Here is an 18,727-nt window from a genome sequence, read left to right as displayed (position 1 = left end):
GGTAGATAGATAGATAGATAGATAGATAGATAGATGATAGATAGATGATAGGTAGATAGATGATAGATAGATAGATAGATAGATAGATAGATAGATAGATAGATAGATAGATAGATAGATAGATAGATGGATGATAGGTAGATAGATGATAGATAGATAGATAGATAGATAGATAGATAGATGATAGGTAGATAGATAGATAGATAGATAGATAGATAGATAGATAGATAGATAGATAGATAGGTGATAGATAGATGATAGGTAGATAGATGATAGATAGATAGATAGATAGATAGATAGATAGATAGATAGATGATAGATAGATGATAGGTAGATAGATGATAGATAGATAGATAGATGATAGATAGATGATAGGTAGATAGATGATAGATAGATAGATAGATAGATAGATAGATAGATAGATAGATAGATAGATAGATAGATAGATAGATAGATAGATAAATGATAGATGATAGATAGATAGATGATAGGTAGATAGATAGATAGATAGATAGATAGATAGATAGATAGATAGATAGATAGATAGATAGATAGATAGATAGATAGATGATAGATAGATGATAGATAGATGATAGATAGATGATAGATAGATAGATAGATAGATAGATAGATAGATAGATAGATAGATAGATAGATAGATGATAGATAGATAGATAGATAGATAGATAGATGATAGATGATAGATAGATGATAGATAGATGATAGATAGATAGATGATAGATAGATAGATAGATAGATAGATAGATAGATAGATAGATAGATAGATAGATAGATAGATAGAGCTGAATGTTATAGTTTTTAGGTGCATCCATGTTTGTCAAATGTTTCTCATCAAATTAAAGTGAGGAACCAAATGGGATGCAACAAGATTAAACTGTTTTCGAGTAGTCTTTTATCAATGATTTGATAAAGAGACAGAGCAAATGCTTATCCAATTTTCCTAAGACACAAAATAAGTAGGGTATCTAATATTCTCGGAGTCAAATGTCAAATTTAAAATAATCTTGGAAGCTTAGGATAGTCTGATGAAAATAATGGATTTAAAGTCAATAGAAGCAAATGCATATTTGTTCACAGGAGAAATACATTAAAAACACAAAGATATAGTGGGCGATTCCCAACTTGGTGACAGTCTTTATGCAAAGCGTCTTGAAATTGCAGTTTCTAGCTGGCTACGTATGAGTTGGTAGGATGACTTGGCAACTAGGAGGGCAAATGCAATTTCAGGCTCCACGTAGAGAAATATTTTAAATCACAGGAAAGAGTAGTTCTACCAGATTTTACATTGGCTAGTCAAGTTGAAGCTCAAGAACTGTAACCACTTCTAGGAACTCCACTTGAAAAAAAAATCAGAGAAACTGGAAAACAGTGCAAAGAAAAGCAAAGAAGTTCAGGAGTAAAAACTGACTTTTTTTTTTTTTTTAAACAGAACTTTTTTATTTTTCTTTAAAAAAAACACAAATATGTCATTTGTCAATCATTAAAACATTGAAGTACAATTTTTTTTGTGTGTGTGTGTACCCCTCCCTCCTTCCACCCCCACCCCCCCTCCTCCTTCCCCCCCCCCCCGACTTCCCAGAACCCGTACCCGGTATGGATTTTTAACTAACACAGTCTAAAATCTACTGAGAAAAAAGAAATAAAGAAATTAATGACATTCTAGATTGACCTTAGCTTCTTCTTACTGAACTAACTTTTAGCAGTTTAAATCATTTCTGATCTTAAGCATAGGCTAACTGGAATTTCTTAGTCCCGTATTTATTTTGTATATAGTCAATCCATTTTTTCCAGTCTCGTTTATATCTCTCATTTGAATGATCTTTGAGATATGCTGATATTTTAGCCATTTCAGCTAAGTTTGTTACTTTCAATGTCCATTCTTGGATTGTAGGCAAGTCTTCCTTCTTCCAATATTGCGCCACCAACAGTCTTGCTGCAGTTATCAGGTGCAAAGTCAAATTGGTCTCTACCACTGTAATGTCAGTACATATACCTAGTAAAAATAACGGAGGACTAAACTTTATCCTTCTTTTAAAAACATTTTGCATGACCCACCATATTTTTATCCAAAATGCCTTAACCTTTTGGCAGGTCCACCATAGTAAAAACTGACTTTTTGAAGAAAAGACTAAGGGGATGAACTGGGAATATAGTTAAGAGAGCACTTGGAAATATGTCATAGAAAAGAACTATTTTCTGTTTACCTAGAGCAAGGGTCAGCAACCCATGGCTCTGGAGCCGCACGTGGCTCTTTCACCCCTCTGCTGCAGCTCCCTGTTGACAGTCAGCACCACAATTTTGAGATAAGCTTCCGGTTGGAGGGGGAAGCAGGGCCCGCCAGGAGGACACTCTAGAGCAAGGCGTGGGTTTTTCGGACAGTTCCACAATTGATAGGATTTTTGGTTAGGACAGGTGGAGGAAAAAGGATGCCGTGCTAGGAGGAAACTCTATGATGGGGAAAACGGACTTCCCGTTGGCTCCAGAACTGAAGGAGGGGCTTCTGGTTAGGACCTTTGTGGCTCTTTGAGGGTTTAAGGTTGCCGACCCCTGATCTAGAGTAAGATAGGAATGGTTTTAAATTACAAGAAGGCAGGTTCTGGCTGAATAATAATAATAATAACAATAAAACTAATAGTAAGAGCAGTTCAGCCCTGGAAAAAATGACTAGGGGGGGGAGTGGGGTTTCCTTTATTAGATAGAGAGATTGTTGAAGCAGAAGTTAGAGAGCCATGTGTTGAGATGCTTCTGGTTTCTTGTAATAGGTGAGGATTTGACAGTTTAAATTACCCCTCCCAGCACAGATTTTATTCATTCTTGGTTTTGTATAATCAAGAATCATTTATTCTAGATGTTTGCTTTCAAAAGCCATTAGCACTATAATTAATTAAAATCAATTGTATTGTAAATTTATTAAAATATTAACATAGGGTTAATGAGAGGTATAATGCAAATGATAATGAAAAAGTCAAAAGAAAAAAAAAGCTGTAATTGGGCTGGACTGTGTGTGTGTGTGTGTGTGTGTGTATTGTGTCACAACCCCTGGTATGCCCAAATATGGGAAGAGGCATACTGCTTCCTTTCTTTGTCTATCGGCTCATCACAATAGACCATCCAAACAGAAAGCCATTATTTTTTAATGTTGTCTTTTTGTTACATTTGTGTTGCATTTGTGCTCCTTTATTTATTTGGATATTTTGCATAAGTAGATCTGCCTTCTTTATTTATTTATCAGCGCAAATGCAAAATACATACATACATACATACATACACACACACACACACACACACACACACACACACATACACACAGCACAAATACAACACACATATACATATACATGTACATGTGTATGTGCGTGTCCGTGTGTGTCCGTGTATGTGTGTGTGTGTGTATAATTTGAAAGATTTGAACACCTTTGGATGTTGGTTTTTTCCATTAGTGAAAAACAGCCACTCTGGAAAAAGTTTTAATGGTGTGTCTTGTGGATTACTCACATGTTTGAATTCGAAAGAAATAACATGGCGTCACACATTTTTTAAAAAAAAAATATTATTCCAAAGTGTTAAGAAAATAGACAATTTGCTAAGAAATCCATTGGATTGCACCCACTGTTAGGTAGTAAAGTTCTTGTTCTACAGATCTCCACTTCAGTTTTCTTTCCTCTTACTCCATGTCTAAAATCTTCTCCGCTGTGTAAATCTTGTTGCAATATGAGAGACCCCCATGTAAATGAGGGGGGAAATACGTGAATGAAGGCCTTTCATATCATTCCTAGTTTAAATATTAAAACAAATATAACCCAAAATGAAATATTCTTTTGGCTCGATATTTTCTTCTGCTCGGTTACAATCATTTCCTTATGAATAAAATTGTATAATATCAGTCTATTATCTCAAATTCTGATTCTATTTTTATCATGTCACATGAAATAGTGAAACTAATATTATGTTTTCCCTTTTCAATGCTAAATAACCTTCATTAGAATCTTTGGAAACTGGCGAAGCATGCAATTAATACAAAATGTGTTCATATGTTGACATATCCAAATGCAAAATTATACGTACAGTATAGTGATGTGCTGCTGACTCTTGGAAGCTTCTATGAGGCCTTCCTCCTATCTATTGAAAAAGTAATAGGAGAAAAAGGCGTGGCTGGAAACAAGCCAATGGTGCTGCTTTAAGATCTATATAAATGTTAATAAATAGTTTCTTTCAAGCATCATCATTTTTTTCCCCAGGCTCATTTAGAAGTCTGAAAAAAGGCAGATCTACTCATGCAAAATATCCAAAACCTTTCTCAATATTTTTTGAAATCTGTGCCATGATGGAAAATGTACATTATCGCTATTATCTATCTATATCTATCAAAAGATGCACAACCTTTCAGAGATATGAAAGCAACATGTGAATAATTTGTAAGGTGGTTGAAAAAAAAGATCGATCTTTGGTTATTCCAGCTTTAACCTTTTTATGTATCAAATAAAAATCCTTCCTATTCTGTACCACAAAGGAAACAATTTGGTGGATGGAAATAATGTGATGAATATATAAGACACTAAAGAAAGAAAGAAAGAAAGAAAGAAAGAAAGAAAGAAAGAAAGAAAGAAAGAAAGAAAGAAAGAAAGAAAGAAGAAAGAAAGAAAGAAAGAAAGAAAGAAAGAAAGAAAGAAAGAAAGAAAGAAAGAAAGAAAGAGGGAGGGAGGGAGGGAGGGAGGGAGGATGGAAAGAAGGAAGGAAGGAAAGAAGGAAGGAAGGAAGGAAGGAAGAAGGAAGGAAAGAAGGAAGGAAAGAAGGAAGGAAAGAAGGAAGGAAGGAAGGAAAGAAGGAAGGGAGGGAGGAAAGAAGGAAGGAAAGAAGGAAGGAAGGAAGGGATTGGTGGTGCACAAAATGGCTGCAGAAACTTGCTTGCAAAGGCACTGTGATGTAATAATTATATCTGATCAGAACTAAGTTGACCATGAAATAATTATGCACTTATTTAAAACACTGTTTTAAGGACTTATATACAACATTTATGATATTGCACAATAAACCCACCACGCTGCCTTCAGTTCATAAGGCTTGCAAATGGCAGTTCTTCTTTCCAAGTGATCCTCTCCTCCAGTGAAATCACAAGGAATTCAGGAACTTTTACTTTGAAAATTTCAAATGTGGCTTTTTCGGTCAAGGAAACTGAGGCTATGCAAGCTTTTTTTTTTTTTTTCAGGGAAGTGTTAACTAGCGTTAATTACTCCAAACTAGGCTGGAGACATCTAAATGACCAGAAAAGAAAAGCAAGGTTCTAAGCATCTACTAATTGTCCACATTTTTGTAGCCTAGAAATGGAGCATTATTCAAATTCCCAATGAGACAATATTGACCACATGTTTACGGTTCCCTATTGTGATATTGTTGTTGCTGCAATAATCATATTATAGCTTTATTTTGCATACAGGGGAAAATATTTTATTGTACAAAACTCCAAAAATCTCAGGATTAGTCTAAACTGCATATCAAGAAGATCAATATGTAAATTTCTTCTCTGGCTTCGATATGTAACCACAATATAATTAACATAATGTTATAATCACAAATGTCTGATTATTTCATTAGGTATCCATACATTGAACTAGATTAGACATATAAAATGCATATCGAAATAATATAACAAATATAATTCGATAGTTACAACCATTGAAGAATTATTTTGCATTGAGAATTAAAAAAATCAAGTTAGGTTATACACAAATGCCCATTCATATAATAAACCTAATATTACAGTTGCAAACATTCCATGAGTTTATGGAGTTATGAGGGCATAAATGTATGTTTCCTCTCAGCTATTATGGAGTTTCACTGGGGTTTTGCCCATTTTTTTATTAATTTATCCTAATAATATTCTAGGAGCAAACTGTAATAATAGTAGTTCTTAAAGGCAGATGTATCAGAAATAATGTTATGGAGAGCGAAAAGGAATGATATCCACCCCATTAAAGGTCTATTTGATGCATTGCATACACATAAAAAGAAATGGGCTTTATGTATCCAATTAACACTTAACATTTTGAAGCCAGTGACTGCAGAAATCTCTGCTTAAAATGAAACAAGCTAAGAACAAATTAATGTTTTTTGTTTGTTCGTTTGTTGTCTTGTTTGATCGCCCAATAAAAATCTGGCTAAAAAAATTAAAGTCCACAAAGATAGCCAAGAAACTGCAATTTGGAAATAACAGCTGTATTAGCTGTTATAGCTATATTTCTTACCCATGCAACAACCTGTTTGGTTGATTAATACTTTGGGGGAAATTGTAAAAAAAAAAAAAAAAAGACTGAATATTTAAAGCTAATATATAGTTGGTTGTTGTGACTCAGCAGAAGTCTCCTGTGAGTCTTTTCGGGATGCAAGATTACCAATGCAGCTGGGGCTCATTAGTGGCGTCTTCTGGTGATAAAAGAACGGATGGTGCCACGCCCTGGTTGCAGGAGTCAACGTTCATTCATTCGTTCAGCATTCATCAGTCATGGTTTGTTTGTGAGAGCCACTTGGAGAAGTGATTTGCTTTCTGTAACCCTGATTCAAGGAGACACTTGGAGAAGTGAATTGCTTTGTGAGAGTTTTGTTTTGCATTCTGTTATCTTCTTGTCAGAGACTATATTTATGTTTATTTTTGGGTTCGCAGCCAGTCTGAGCCGAGGACTGATAAAGTTCCTTCCTTTTAAGTTTGTCTGCCTGTCGTCTGTTAACAAGCGAGGAAGGGGGGACAGAACAGTTGGTGTTGGTGACTATGTAGTCAATTGTCAGTTCAGATGGCAACTATTGTTTTTTGAAAAAAACAAGTCCTGGTATTTGTCAAGATAATTTGCGGAAGCTCCAAGTTTGGCTCCCCCCCCGCCCCCCAAATACTTAGATGTTTGAAGCTGAAATGAGGTCATTCATTCCCAGACTTAGCAGGTTACTCCTTTTCCATCATTGCAAATGAAATTGGTCATTAAAGCACTCTTGGCGGTGGGCTTTTAAAAAATAGAGTCATTTATTCCACTGCACTTCCTAATAGAGTTTTGGATAGGATAGGCAAAATGAAAAATAAATGGCTGTTTCTAATAAGTGAACCGTACTTGGGATCATTAGATGCTGGAATGCAAAATTTATATTAATAAAGCACTGTACTATGGATTGATTACAGGTGAATTGCCATCTTTTTATTGCTCATTTATTACTATCATTAATAGAATCAGTTTGGCACTAACAAACATCTCTTGAAACAAAATGTTAGCAGACTCTCTAAATTAGTTGGCTTTATCCATTAAGTATAGAATTTAGCAAACTACTTGCTTCGCAACAGAACCTGAATGAACAATTCAACCTGGAATACTCATTGTAAACTTAATACAAAAAAAGAAACAACTTCTTAGATTTTTATCTGGTTGCTAGGCAATCAGAGCTCTAATTAGATTTGCATCTAAGGTGACCTTCCTTTTGTACATTTTAATGATCTCCTGGTTTGCTCCTTGCCATCACTTTTCCAGCCAATTTTCTAGCTAAATTTGAAGCGCATGCAGTTTGATTTTGTAAAAGTCTTTTCATCCTAATAACATGGATTTAAATAAAACTTTCAATTGAATATCCACATTAATCTAAATCTGTCTCCATTCCATTTTTAAAAAAATAATCCATACATGTATATGTATCTGTCTGTGTGTTTTTGAAGCAACTTGTTTTTAAAATATTATTTTGGGGGCGTTTTTCCACTTGAGAACTGTACAATCGCTAGTGTATAATTAAGTTGAAATCAGCAAATTAATTTAAGAGTTAGTTCATAACAGAATCCACAAAGGTTGAGCATCTCAAGTGCTCATTCTATCAAAATCACCCCATAATGCACATTATTCAGGAGGGGCTCCAGCCTATTAGAAAGGCTTTACAATAACAAAAGTCTTTGTGTGTGGGCTGTATTCAAATTAGAGACATTTCTTTTGTGAGCATCCATAACATTTCTCTTAACTTCTCAGATTTCTTCTGATTTACTTTAAAGAATTGTGGGCAGAACAGGGAAATACCATACAGGCAAAGAAATTTTATCCTTAATAGACATGGCCTTTTGCATTAAGGGTAAGGAGTATATAAGAAAACTGATGTCAGTCCATCGCAGAGTTTTGGGGGAAAAATGTCCATCTGTGTTCAGTTCCAAGTATTTGTATTTGTATTTGTATTTTATTATTTGTATGCCGCCCTTCTCCGGGAGGACTCAGGGCGGCGAACAATTCAAGGGGGGGGGAAGGGGAACCTAAAAGACAAAATACAAATAATAAAAGTAGACAACAGTCGCACAACCATACATGTCGAGAGGGGAGGGAACTCATCACCCCCAGGCCTGCAGGCAAAGCCAGATTTTGACGGCTTTCCGGAAGGCCTGGAGAGAGGTGAGGGTCCAAATTCCTGCGGGGAGTTCGTTCCAGAGGGCCGGAGCTGCCACAGAGAAGGCCCTCCCCCGGGTAATAGCCAGGTGGCATTGGCTGGTAGATGGCACCCGGAGGAGGCCAACCCTGTGAGATCTAATGGGTCTGTGGGAGGTAATTGGAAGCAGGCGGTCTCTCAAGTGGGGAGAAAGACACTGGAAACATGGAGTCTACTTGGAAAACTGGTTTAATGGATCAGAATCATTAAGCCCATGGTCCTGGTGCAGCTGAACACATGGAGTGGAGAGTGAATGTTATTTATATCATCTGTTGGGCTTTGAACTTGAGCTTCCTGTTCCTGTGGAAAGGACAGGTATTCTATTGGTTGGTGTAGGATTCATGTGCAAATCCTAGGAGTTTGTCTGAGATAAGTCTGGTTGAACTGTGCTGGGTGATGTAATATCCCCAGGTGCCATGTTGTTGTAGAATCAAGAGACCAGAAAGCCAAGCGATGCAATATAGGAAAAGTTTATTGAATGCGCAGGTTCAAACATGCCAAATCAGCATAAGAAGTTTGAACCCCGAAGGGTTCTTAAAGCCATACATTTATAGTGCAAATCACGTCATCATCTATAGAGGCAGAGTTTAAGCATATAAGGTAATGAGAGGAACCAAAAACTGTCTATGCCAGATGGCCAACAATTGCTATTCTTACAATATACATAGTCAGCACCCTATAGATCATGAGTGGGTGACATAAGCGACATAAACAGGACACATCTTGCAAGATGGCAGGAAACTCCCTGTCTGGGTCGACTTGTTCCCAGAAGTGTAAAAATACATCTTGCTTTCTTCAGCAACTGTCAGCAATTGTTTTCTGCTTAATGGTGCAAAACCTCAGCTTTGATCAGAGCATTTGATATTAAACATTGCCTATAGAACTATGGTTCGCAATTGGGCCTTTTAGCCCACCTTAGTCCCCCCTTTGGGACTCATCTGACCTGTCCAGAAGAGTCACATACTCAGGTTCAGTGGATAGTTCTCCCACTGGTTGCATTCTTTCATATTCCCATAAGGCCATTACCTGTGCCGTTGCTTTTCGCTCTGCTATTAAGGATAGACTGTTAGAAATAGTACGCACAAAAATAGGTAATACACAAGGAATTAATACACATCCTGCAGCGATTAAGCCTATTAGAGCAACTATAGCCTGTAAGCCTGGCAATCTAGGAAACCAGGAACCAAAGATTTCCTTGAAGTTGAATCCTCGCCACACCTGGTCAGGATTGTGAGTCAGTTGACGCATCTCTGCAGTCAATTGTTTAACAACAGTTCCAGTTTCATCAATTTGCAGGCAACAATTAGAAAGATTAAACTTACCACATACGCCTCCTTCTTTAGCTAGCAAGTAATCTAAAGCTAAGCGATTCTGATATACTGCTGTCCTTATTTTATCTGTAGCCTCGGATATTATATTAAGAGCCTTATCAATACGTTGGCCTGCTAAATCTAATACTGCTTGGAGGCGTATAATTCTATTCAGCATATAAATGGGTGTGCGATATCCATATGACCCATCTTCTGCCCACGTAGCCCTGCCATAGGTGCAGACAATTCTCTCCGAACTCCAAGTGTCACTGTCTTCTAAGGTGGCCCAATCCTTACAAAGGAAATTGGAAAAAACTGTATCAAGTTCTCGTTTCCTTCTAGTTTGTAGGCCAACCTTCTCGTACAATGGGATTCCTAGCACCTGGCGGGCTTTCATGGGTAATAAGAAAAATGAGGGCTTAATCCAACCTAGGACGCATGAGCCAGACCAATCCCTAGGCAGAGTTTCATATGCCAGCTTTCCACAAATCCAGTACATAGCCTCTGGAGCTTTCCATAGGGCATCAGTAGAGGAGGAATCTAGGTAATTCAAATACGTCATATCAAAACGTGGGGGCTGAGTTATGTTAGCTGGTGAAGACCAGATACTATAGTCAGGATTCCAGGAGCCCAAACAGATTAAATCCCCTACATGTACTGATCCATTTCTTACGAAGCAATTTCTTCCTACCAGATTAGTGGACAGGGTCCATACAATCCCAGTAAATTCTTTCCTCATTGTAATATTACCAGTATAGGAAAGATTGTTATAGATTATAGGATCAGCTTCCATGGCTTCCCATGGCCACTGCTCTCCCATGTTAGTTCCTCCACAAACAAAGCAATTTTTAACAGTTAAGGTTTTAGCCACTTGCTCAGCCATTTCTATAAACAGATTATTTGCCTTGGTACTTATTGGTAATGGGTCTTCTAATTTTTGCAAGGTATCGTATACAGACCATCCAAGGGATTTTACTTCTCCATCCTTAACCTTCTCAACTTTAATAGTTAAGTATGTTTTTGGGTCTCGCCCTTGACCATCAATTCCAAAGCCGTATGTCACCATGGGTAGGGTGTTACGGGATATTTCCATCCGTATTATATTCCCAACGTCTCTACGGAATGAAGTTATGTAGGAACATCCCTTATAGCCTCCTCCAGTATAATCACAAACACAGTCCCACCCACTACATTTTATAGTGCCTCCACATGGTAACCATTGGTTAGGATTACCATGAGCCCAATTAATCGTGGTTTCACATAAGTATTTATGATTAGCCTTATAAGCATCAACCCAATTCTGACCTCCACAAGACAACCCAAAGCCTCTGCTCAGGGCAGTGCATGCATCAAACATTAGAATTAGGGGTTGGTTACCCTGTTGCAGTTGTACAGTATAATTAAGGAAATACAGCTTGCCCTCTCCCTCCGGGTGATTTCTAGTACCCACCTTGGGCAAGCCTGTCCATAAGGTTACATTGAGGCGAACCGGAGTGTTGGGATTATAACATATAGTCTTTCCCTGTAAAGTACATAGGCTGTACATGGTTTTGTTATGCAAGCAATTCGTTTTAGTGGATTGACATCCTTGAGGCAGCTGTGTATGATATACCAAGGTGTTAACGGTTCGCGCCCCTATCGTAGCTTTAGTAATGCAGGGCGAACAATCGTCTGACCTACTTTTGGTTACTGCAGTTGGTACCCTTTTGGTTCGGGTGGGACCATCATTATTCCAATAAGGTTTGATGTCCCTGGAGGGTTCCCATAATACTTGACATAACCCACTCCACCCTAATGGTACATTTTGACTTCTATTATTATTACAAAGAAATAGTATATCTTCTGGGCTCCCTTCTGCAGTTCTACAGCAGCTAGACCATAAGGTTTTATCAATCCAGAGACACCTTGGGTCTCCCTGATCCCAGCTGCTCTTAGTTGCCTCTTTACATAGATCGTAAATCCCTTTTCTCCATTCATCATTATAGCTACTACAAGACCACGCTAATCCTTTCTTGGAATACCTGGGCGTTACCTCTATTGTAAAATCACATCCCTTATGTATTGTTCTCCAATATTGGAATTCACCTTTTTGGAATCCCCCTCCTTTAACACAAATAGTGCTTAATGGTGGTCTACTCGGGTACAGGCTTATTTCTCTCTTATTTCTATGCCTCTTGGGTTTTCTTCTTCGAGTTACTCCAAATTCAATGGGACGCATTTGTACCATACATGCCCCTTGCCATCCAGATTTCAATTGCGAAGGGGAAGTAATACGGATCCAACCCCAATAATGGGGGGTTCCACAATCCAGAATCAGAGGTGGTTCTCCCCCCTTTTGTTGGGCCTTTGTACACATCCCTTTCCGCATTAAATATCCCACATATGGGCATACATCTGGGTTGGAAAATCCTCGGGACTGACAAGTGATTTTAGCAATTTTATCAAATAGATCAGGGAGTTTGCAAGGGTGCGGTAAGATCCCATTCCAACAATTTGGAGAAAACACAATGGGGGTTGTCTCCTCCCCTTCCCTGGATCCGACATTATAAGATCGGATAATATGGGGTCTATCCTCTGGGTTGCTCCATAGTCCTAGGTTGCCCACATCAACTAGAGTGCATCTGCTCCCAACACCGAATAACCATATCACTAATAGCGTGATAGACCAAACGAGCTGTATACCTTCGTACATCCCGTTCGCACACATCCTGACTTCTCCGATCCAGTATTGCAATCCGAACTGTAGGGGTCAATTTAAGAGTGTAGTAGGGAGGACCTGACCCAGTGACTATGTAGGGTGCTAATACATCTTCTATAATCACTATATCACACTTAATGTTACAATAGCTATGCTGGACACAATCAATACAGTGGGCACAACAGCAGCATCCACATTTACAGGAACAGAACCAACACATATGGTTAGTATAAAGGATGGAAGTAAATAAGGATTAGTATGCTGGTCCACTTATTCTTCACCCGTGCGAAGAAAGTCAGCTTCCGGAGTGACTTTAGCAAGGGTTCTCCATTGCTGACCTTTGGAAGATTTGCCGGGGGACAGGCTGCGCTGGCTCTCCGTCCTCCCTCTCAGGTGCAGGATCTGCTTCCGGTACAGGATCGGCTTGGATTACCCGTAAATTGTCTGTATACAATTGTCCGTTAGCGAAGGGGACGCCAGCAAATGGCCACCAGTCAATTGCTCTTACAGTTCCGCCAATTGAGTGCTGGACCGTCGGACTGGCGTATTTCACTATACAAATAATGCACACAATAAAAGCAAGTATCACAATACCTATAGCAATACAACAAAGGATATAATTGGACGTTATTGACGAATCAATTTCAACTTCAACGGTTGGTCGCTGGGATGTGTGGTCCATTGTTTGTCAGCGGCTCTCTTTATGCGAGTCCAATGTATCCAGGTTTTAGACTCCGCGATCTTAACAGCAAGTGGAGATGTCATAATTACCTCATAAGGTCCCTTCCACCTCCCCTCTAATTGTTCCTTTTTCCAATGTTTTACCCATACTCGATCCCCTGGCTTAAAAGAGTGACACTTAGTTACCAACCTGGGAGGGGTCTGTTCCAACACATAATTCCTCAATTTTTCAACCTGTTTATTTAGTTCTTGCACCATTTCCATGGCCCAAACTCCTCCCTTATGCCCCAAATCAGGCCATCCAGCCAAATTACGTCGTAACAACGTTGGAGGCCGACCAAACATCAACTCATATGGTGAGAGTCTATGTTGTCGTCTGGGGGCACTTCGAATTGTATATAAGGCAAGAGGTAAAGCATCTGGCCACTTCAAGTGTGTTTCTGCACAGATCTTGGTAATCTTTTCTTTTAAAGTCCTATTCATCCTTTCCACGGGAGAACCAGACTGCGGGTGGAAAGAAGAATGGAAGCGCCAGCTTACCCCGATCGCTTGTGCAATGGCCTGATTAATGTGATGGACAAACTCTGGGCCATTGTCTGACGAAATAAAAGAGGGGTTGCCAAATCGAGGAATAATTTCCTTAAGTAAAACCTTTGCTACTTCCTGCGCCTTTTTCGTCCTAGTAGGAAATGCCTCTGGCCATCCTGTGTACAGATCCACAATAACTAACATAGCCCTATAAAACCCACTCCTTGGCATATCAGTAAAATCAATCATAACCGTGTCCATAGGATAGTAAGCAATAGGTATAGTTCCTGGTGGAAGGGAAGGACCTTGCCTAGGATTAACTCTAGCACACGTTTCACAGGAAGATGCCACTTTTACCGCCATTCCTGCCAATCCATCTATATAGTAATCCCTCATAAGAGCTGATTCCAAAGCTGTTTTCCCCATATGGGTGGTTTCATGAGTGGAACGAACCAGTTGCCATGCCACTGTAGAAGGCACATATATTCTTCCATCCGGAAGAACATACCAGCCCTTATCGATGACTGCCATCAAGTCGTTGACTGCCTTATCACATTCAGATAAAGAATAGGAGGGTTGGATGTCTACTGGTATAACCCCTAAATCCAAGGCGACATTAATATACATGTCTGGTAAAGGCTCATGACGCAATGCTGCAGCCCTTGCTTCAACATCTGCTGCCCTGTTCCCTAAAGCAATTCTATCACTTCCTCGTTGGTGACCTTTACAATGCATAACTGCCACCTTTTTAGGTTTTTGGACAGCATCTATCAACTTCTGGATTAAATGGCCATGCTGTATATATTTGCCAGCTGAGTCTCTAAATCCCCTTTCCTTGTATACCGCTCCATGAGCATGCAATGTTAAAAAGGCATATTTACTATCTGTCCACACATTCAAACGTTCACCCTCAGCCCGTTCCAATGCTCGAATGAGGGCCCACAATTCCGCCACTTGTGCACTCCTTCCTGCTCCCAACGGCCCGCTTTCAACTACCCCCTCATCATCTACAATGGCATAGCCTGCAACTCTCATCCCCCGGTGTATATAACTAGACCCATCGGTATACCAGTTATAATCCACTTGAGGCAAAGGTATGTCAGTTAAATCAGGTCGTGTGGAATACACGGTTTCCAACACTTGTACACAATCATGTTCCACCTCAGTTTCTGTGGGCAAGAGAGTGGCAGGATTTAACGAGGTAGATACCACTAGATGAACCTGGGGGTTTTCAATCATCATGGCCTGGTATTTGATGATCCGTTGGTTACTAATCCATAAATGGCCTTTCTGATCAAGAATTGCCTGAACAGAATGTGGGGTGTGGACCTTGATCGGACAGGAAAAAGTGAGTTTATTACAATCTTGCAGCAATTCCGCGATGGCTGCTAAAGCTTTCAAACAATGCGGCCACCCTTGTGCCACCGCGTCCAGTTGTTTTGACAGATATGCTACAGGTTGCTGCCACTGGCCAAGCTGCTGAGTCAACACTCCTAAGGCGACATTCCTGCGTGTATCCACATATAAATTGAAGGGCTTACTCAGATTTGGCAGGGCCAAGGCCGGAGCTCTTGATAGAGCTCCTTTGATGGCATCAAAGGCTTGGTCCTGTTCATGTGTCCAAATGAAAGGGTCTGTCTTACTTCCCTTGGTAGACGAATAAAGTGGAGCCGCCATTAGTGCGTAATTTGGAATCCAAATTCTACAAAAACCTGCCAAGCCTAGAAAGCCTCTCAATTGTCTCCGATCAGTTGGCCTCGCCAGATTAAGCAACGCTTGTTTTCTCTCTGGGCCTAATGCTCTCTGCCCTTGTGTTATGTCATAACCTAAATAACGGACCTTCTGTTGGACTAACTGAGCCTTACTTCTGGACGCTCGATATCCACAATCTAACAACAAACACAGCATTCGTCTTGTGTTTTCCCAACACCCATCTCGTGACTGTCCCGTGACCAGCACATCATCCACATATTGTAAGACCGAATCTCCTTGTTGAAAGGGAATAAAATATTGTAAATCTTTAGCCAATGCGGTTCCGAAGAGGGTTGGGGAATTTTTGAACCCCTGAGGTAACCTTGTCCAGGTATATTGGCTCCTTGTTCCGGTGTACGGATTTTCCCATTCAAAAGCGAACAACGGCTGGCTAACAGGATGAATGGGTATAGTAAAGAAGGCATCCTTTAAATCAATCACTGAAAACCATTCAGCATCAGGCGGGATGAGGCTGAGTAGAGTATATGGATTAGACACAGATGGGTGAATTGTGACTGTCCTTTCATTAACCACGCGCAAATCCTGCACTGGTCTGAAAGACCCATCTGGCTTTAGGATAGGCAAGATTGGGGTGTTCCATGGGGATTGAATAGGGACTAACACCCCAGCATCTAAGTATGTTAAAATACAGTCGTATATGGACAGGATGGCTTCCCTCCAATAGGGTCGCTGCTGTCCAATATGAACAGGAGCTGCCAGGGGCTTCAATTCTACAATAATAGGGGGGTGATGTGCTGCAAATCCCGGAGGGTTATCCTCCGCCCATAATCCTGGTACATCAAATTCCCTCCATATGTCCAGACAATCTTCCTCAGAAGTCCTAACCACCATCAACCTCCACATTTCATCTGGCCGGTGACTCACAGTGAGATACTGCTTTCCCTCATCAAAGGAAATAGTAGCTCCTAACTTACTCAACAAATCCCTTCCTAACAATGGGACAGGACATTCAGGTATATACAGGAACTCATGTTGAATTTCGGACCCCTTAAAAGTACAGGTGACTGGTTTTAAGACTTGACGTCCCACGACTTGTCCAGACACTCCTTGTACTTGAATTTGGTATGGACCAGGGGTAGTTATTGGGTTGTTTATCACTGATCGTCCAGCCCCTGTATCCACTAAAAAAGTAGTCTGCTGACCCCCAATATTTAGAGTAACCATTGGCTCGGGGGGAGTCTGCTCCAAGCCAGGTCCCCGTCAATCTGACCAACCGACTCCGGCTAGTCCGATACCCTCTATTCCTGCAGTTACCTGAGCATCAAACCCTCTTCCTCTTGGTTGCGACCCCCATCCACGACCTGGATGTCTGGGTGGCCCCCCTTGTCCTGTCATCATCCCTCGCCCAGTCATTCCTCGACCTGCCATGCTGCGGCCCAGCGGGCGTCGCCCGGGCGGACCCCTAAGCACTCCACGTCCCCTAGGAGCTAGCCTCTTTGGACACTCCCTCTGCCAATGTCCTTCAGATCCACAATGGGCACATTGATTCGGCCCCAAGCCTGCCCTTCCTCCCTGTAAGGCCAACGCCAACAACTCCGTCTTCTTATGCATACGGTCATCTTTATCCTTTTTCTCAACCTTATCCCTATTAACATACACTTTTCTAGCCACCTCCACCAATTCAGTGGTGTTCTTTCCTAATGCTCCCTCTAACCTTTGCAATTTCTTACGAATGTCCAATGCACTTTGCGCAATAAATCTTTCATTCAGCATCCTTACATTCTCTGGGGCTCTTGGGTCCATTTGAGTGTACAACTCATAAGCCTCAATTAATCTCTGAAGGAATGCTTCTGGACTCTCATCTGCTCCTTGCATAACCAGCGAGGGTTTAGACAAATTCACAGGGGGCTTTCCTGCCTTCTTGAGAGCTGCCACTATCAGGGTTTGGTATGTTTGTATCTTTGCCAGGTCACCGGCTACTTTAGGATCCCATCCAGGATCCCGTTCCGGTGCTTCTTCCAAAAGTTTCTGAGCCCTATCTGCCTCTGTATGGTAACGTTCTCTAAAAACCTCTCGCATTCCTGCTTTACATTTCTCTCTTTCCTCTGCTGTCAGCAACGTAGTTAACAGCTGTTGTATATCTCGCCAATTGGGGTTATGACTATGCATAATGGTTTGAAACAAATCTGTCATTTCCGTGGGCTTCACGGACAGCGGACCAAAATGCTTCCGCCAATTCAATAAATCCGTAGTTGAAAAAGGGATATATTGAAAACAAGGGCGGTATTCAGGATCTCCTTGGGCGTCCACGCCCACCTGTTGTTCTGATACTCTTAACGGAAAGAGTCCTTCCTTTTCCTCTAACAATGTACTTTCCTCTTTCTCGGCTTTCGCCCTTTCCACTCCCAACCTTCTAGTTACTGGTCCTTCTCTCCTAATTCCTGTAGCCCCTGAACCACCATCCCTGGGCTCTTTTCTCCTCACTACCGCTCCTGTTGCCTGGGGATCCCCTGTTCCCCCAGCACTTCCTTTATCTCCACCATCCGCTGCAGCAACACCCATAGCCTGGGGCACAACAATACCTACAGGTGCTGAGGCATAGGGAGGAGGAGGTCTGAAGAGTTCCTCTTCATCCTGGGCAAAAATCCTTTTCTTCTCTGACTCTCTTGTCTCTGGAGTTGCTATTTTTATTGTACGTCTGGGAGCTGACCTTAACTTCCCCTTTTCCTTCGGTCTCACCACACACAGACGGACCATTTCAGCCTGACACTGTAATAATTCATCTGCCTGTCCTGCGACTGCATCTCCCCACTGATCTATATATGGGAACTGATTGGGATAGCGTTCTTCGTTTGCAGCAATTAAAGAAGTTAAATCATCTATAATTTGGTTCTGAAATGTTCCTCCCATTGGCCATCCTACCCCCATATGCGGCCACTGGTTCTGACACAAGTAGATAAGCCTATCCTTGGTCAATTTCGGGTAAGGGACTCTATATTCAGTGTGGTTAAAATATGAATCAAACCCCTTAAGCATGCAGTCCAGCGGTCTGCTGGGCACGCTGCTACCCCCACCCATATCTAACACACTACCAGCGACCTGAGGCCCCAGAAGCCGGAACTCAATGGCCACCTGCAGGAAATGCGCTGGTTTAACCACCCACACAACCTATACGGACTTCATTAGGAACGCCGTCCCGAGTCCAGGGGGGTGATCAGGCCCCCTCTTCTATCTTCAAACGAGATAGGTACAATACAATTAATAGAATACTCGCCTGAGACGTCTTCTCCCCACGGATCCCGGCCAGGAAACACCACAGCTCTTTTCCTAAGCTTGCAGGGTT

At 40.8% G+C, this 18,727-nt stretch overlaps 1 protein-coding gene across 1 annotated transcript; it reads right to left on the bottom strand.

Moving 5' to 3' along the window:
• Positions 1-9,369: 9,369 nt before the first annotated feature.
• On the bottom strand, positions 9,370-10,830 carry LOC148044510 (endogenous retrovirus group 3 member 1 Env polyprotein-like). The gene has a single exon (XM_087722143.1). It carries the CDS (start codon positions 10,828-10,830, stop codon positions 9,370-9,372), a length of 1,461 nt encoding a protein of 486 aa, XP_087578269.1.
• Between the last annotated feature and the right edge of the window lie 7,897 nt (positions 10,831-18,727).

Source organism: Thamnophis sirtalis, unplaced genomic scaffold (genome assembly GCF_051295495.1).
Source record: "Thamnophis sirtalis isolate CommonGarterSnake01/CBP01778 unplaced genomic scaffold, rThaSir2_p1.2 scaffold_8, whole genome shotgun sequence".
Taxonomy (NCBI): Eukaryota; Metazoa; Chordata; class Lepidosauria; order Squamata; family Natricidae; genus Thamnophis; species Thamnophis sirtalis.
This window is presented reverse-complemented; position numbering and strand designations above follow the sequence as displayed.

Bases quoted from the DNA above. Each gene is read 5' to 3' on its own strand.
- LOC148044510 (XM_087722143.1), bottom strand. From the start codon at position 10,830: ATGGTGACATACGGCTTTGGAATTGATGGTCAAGGGCGAGACCCAAAA.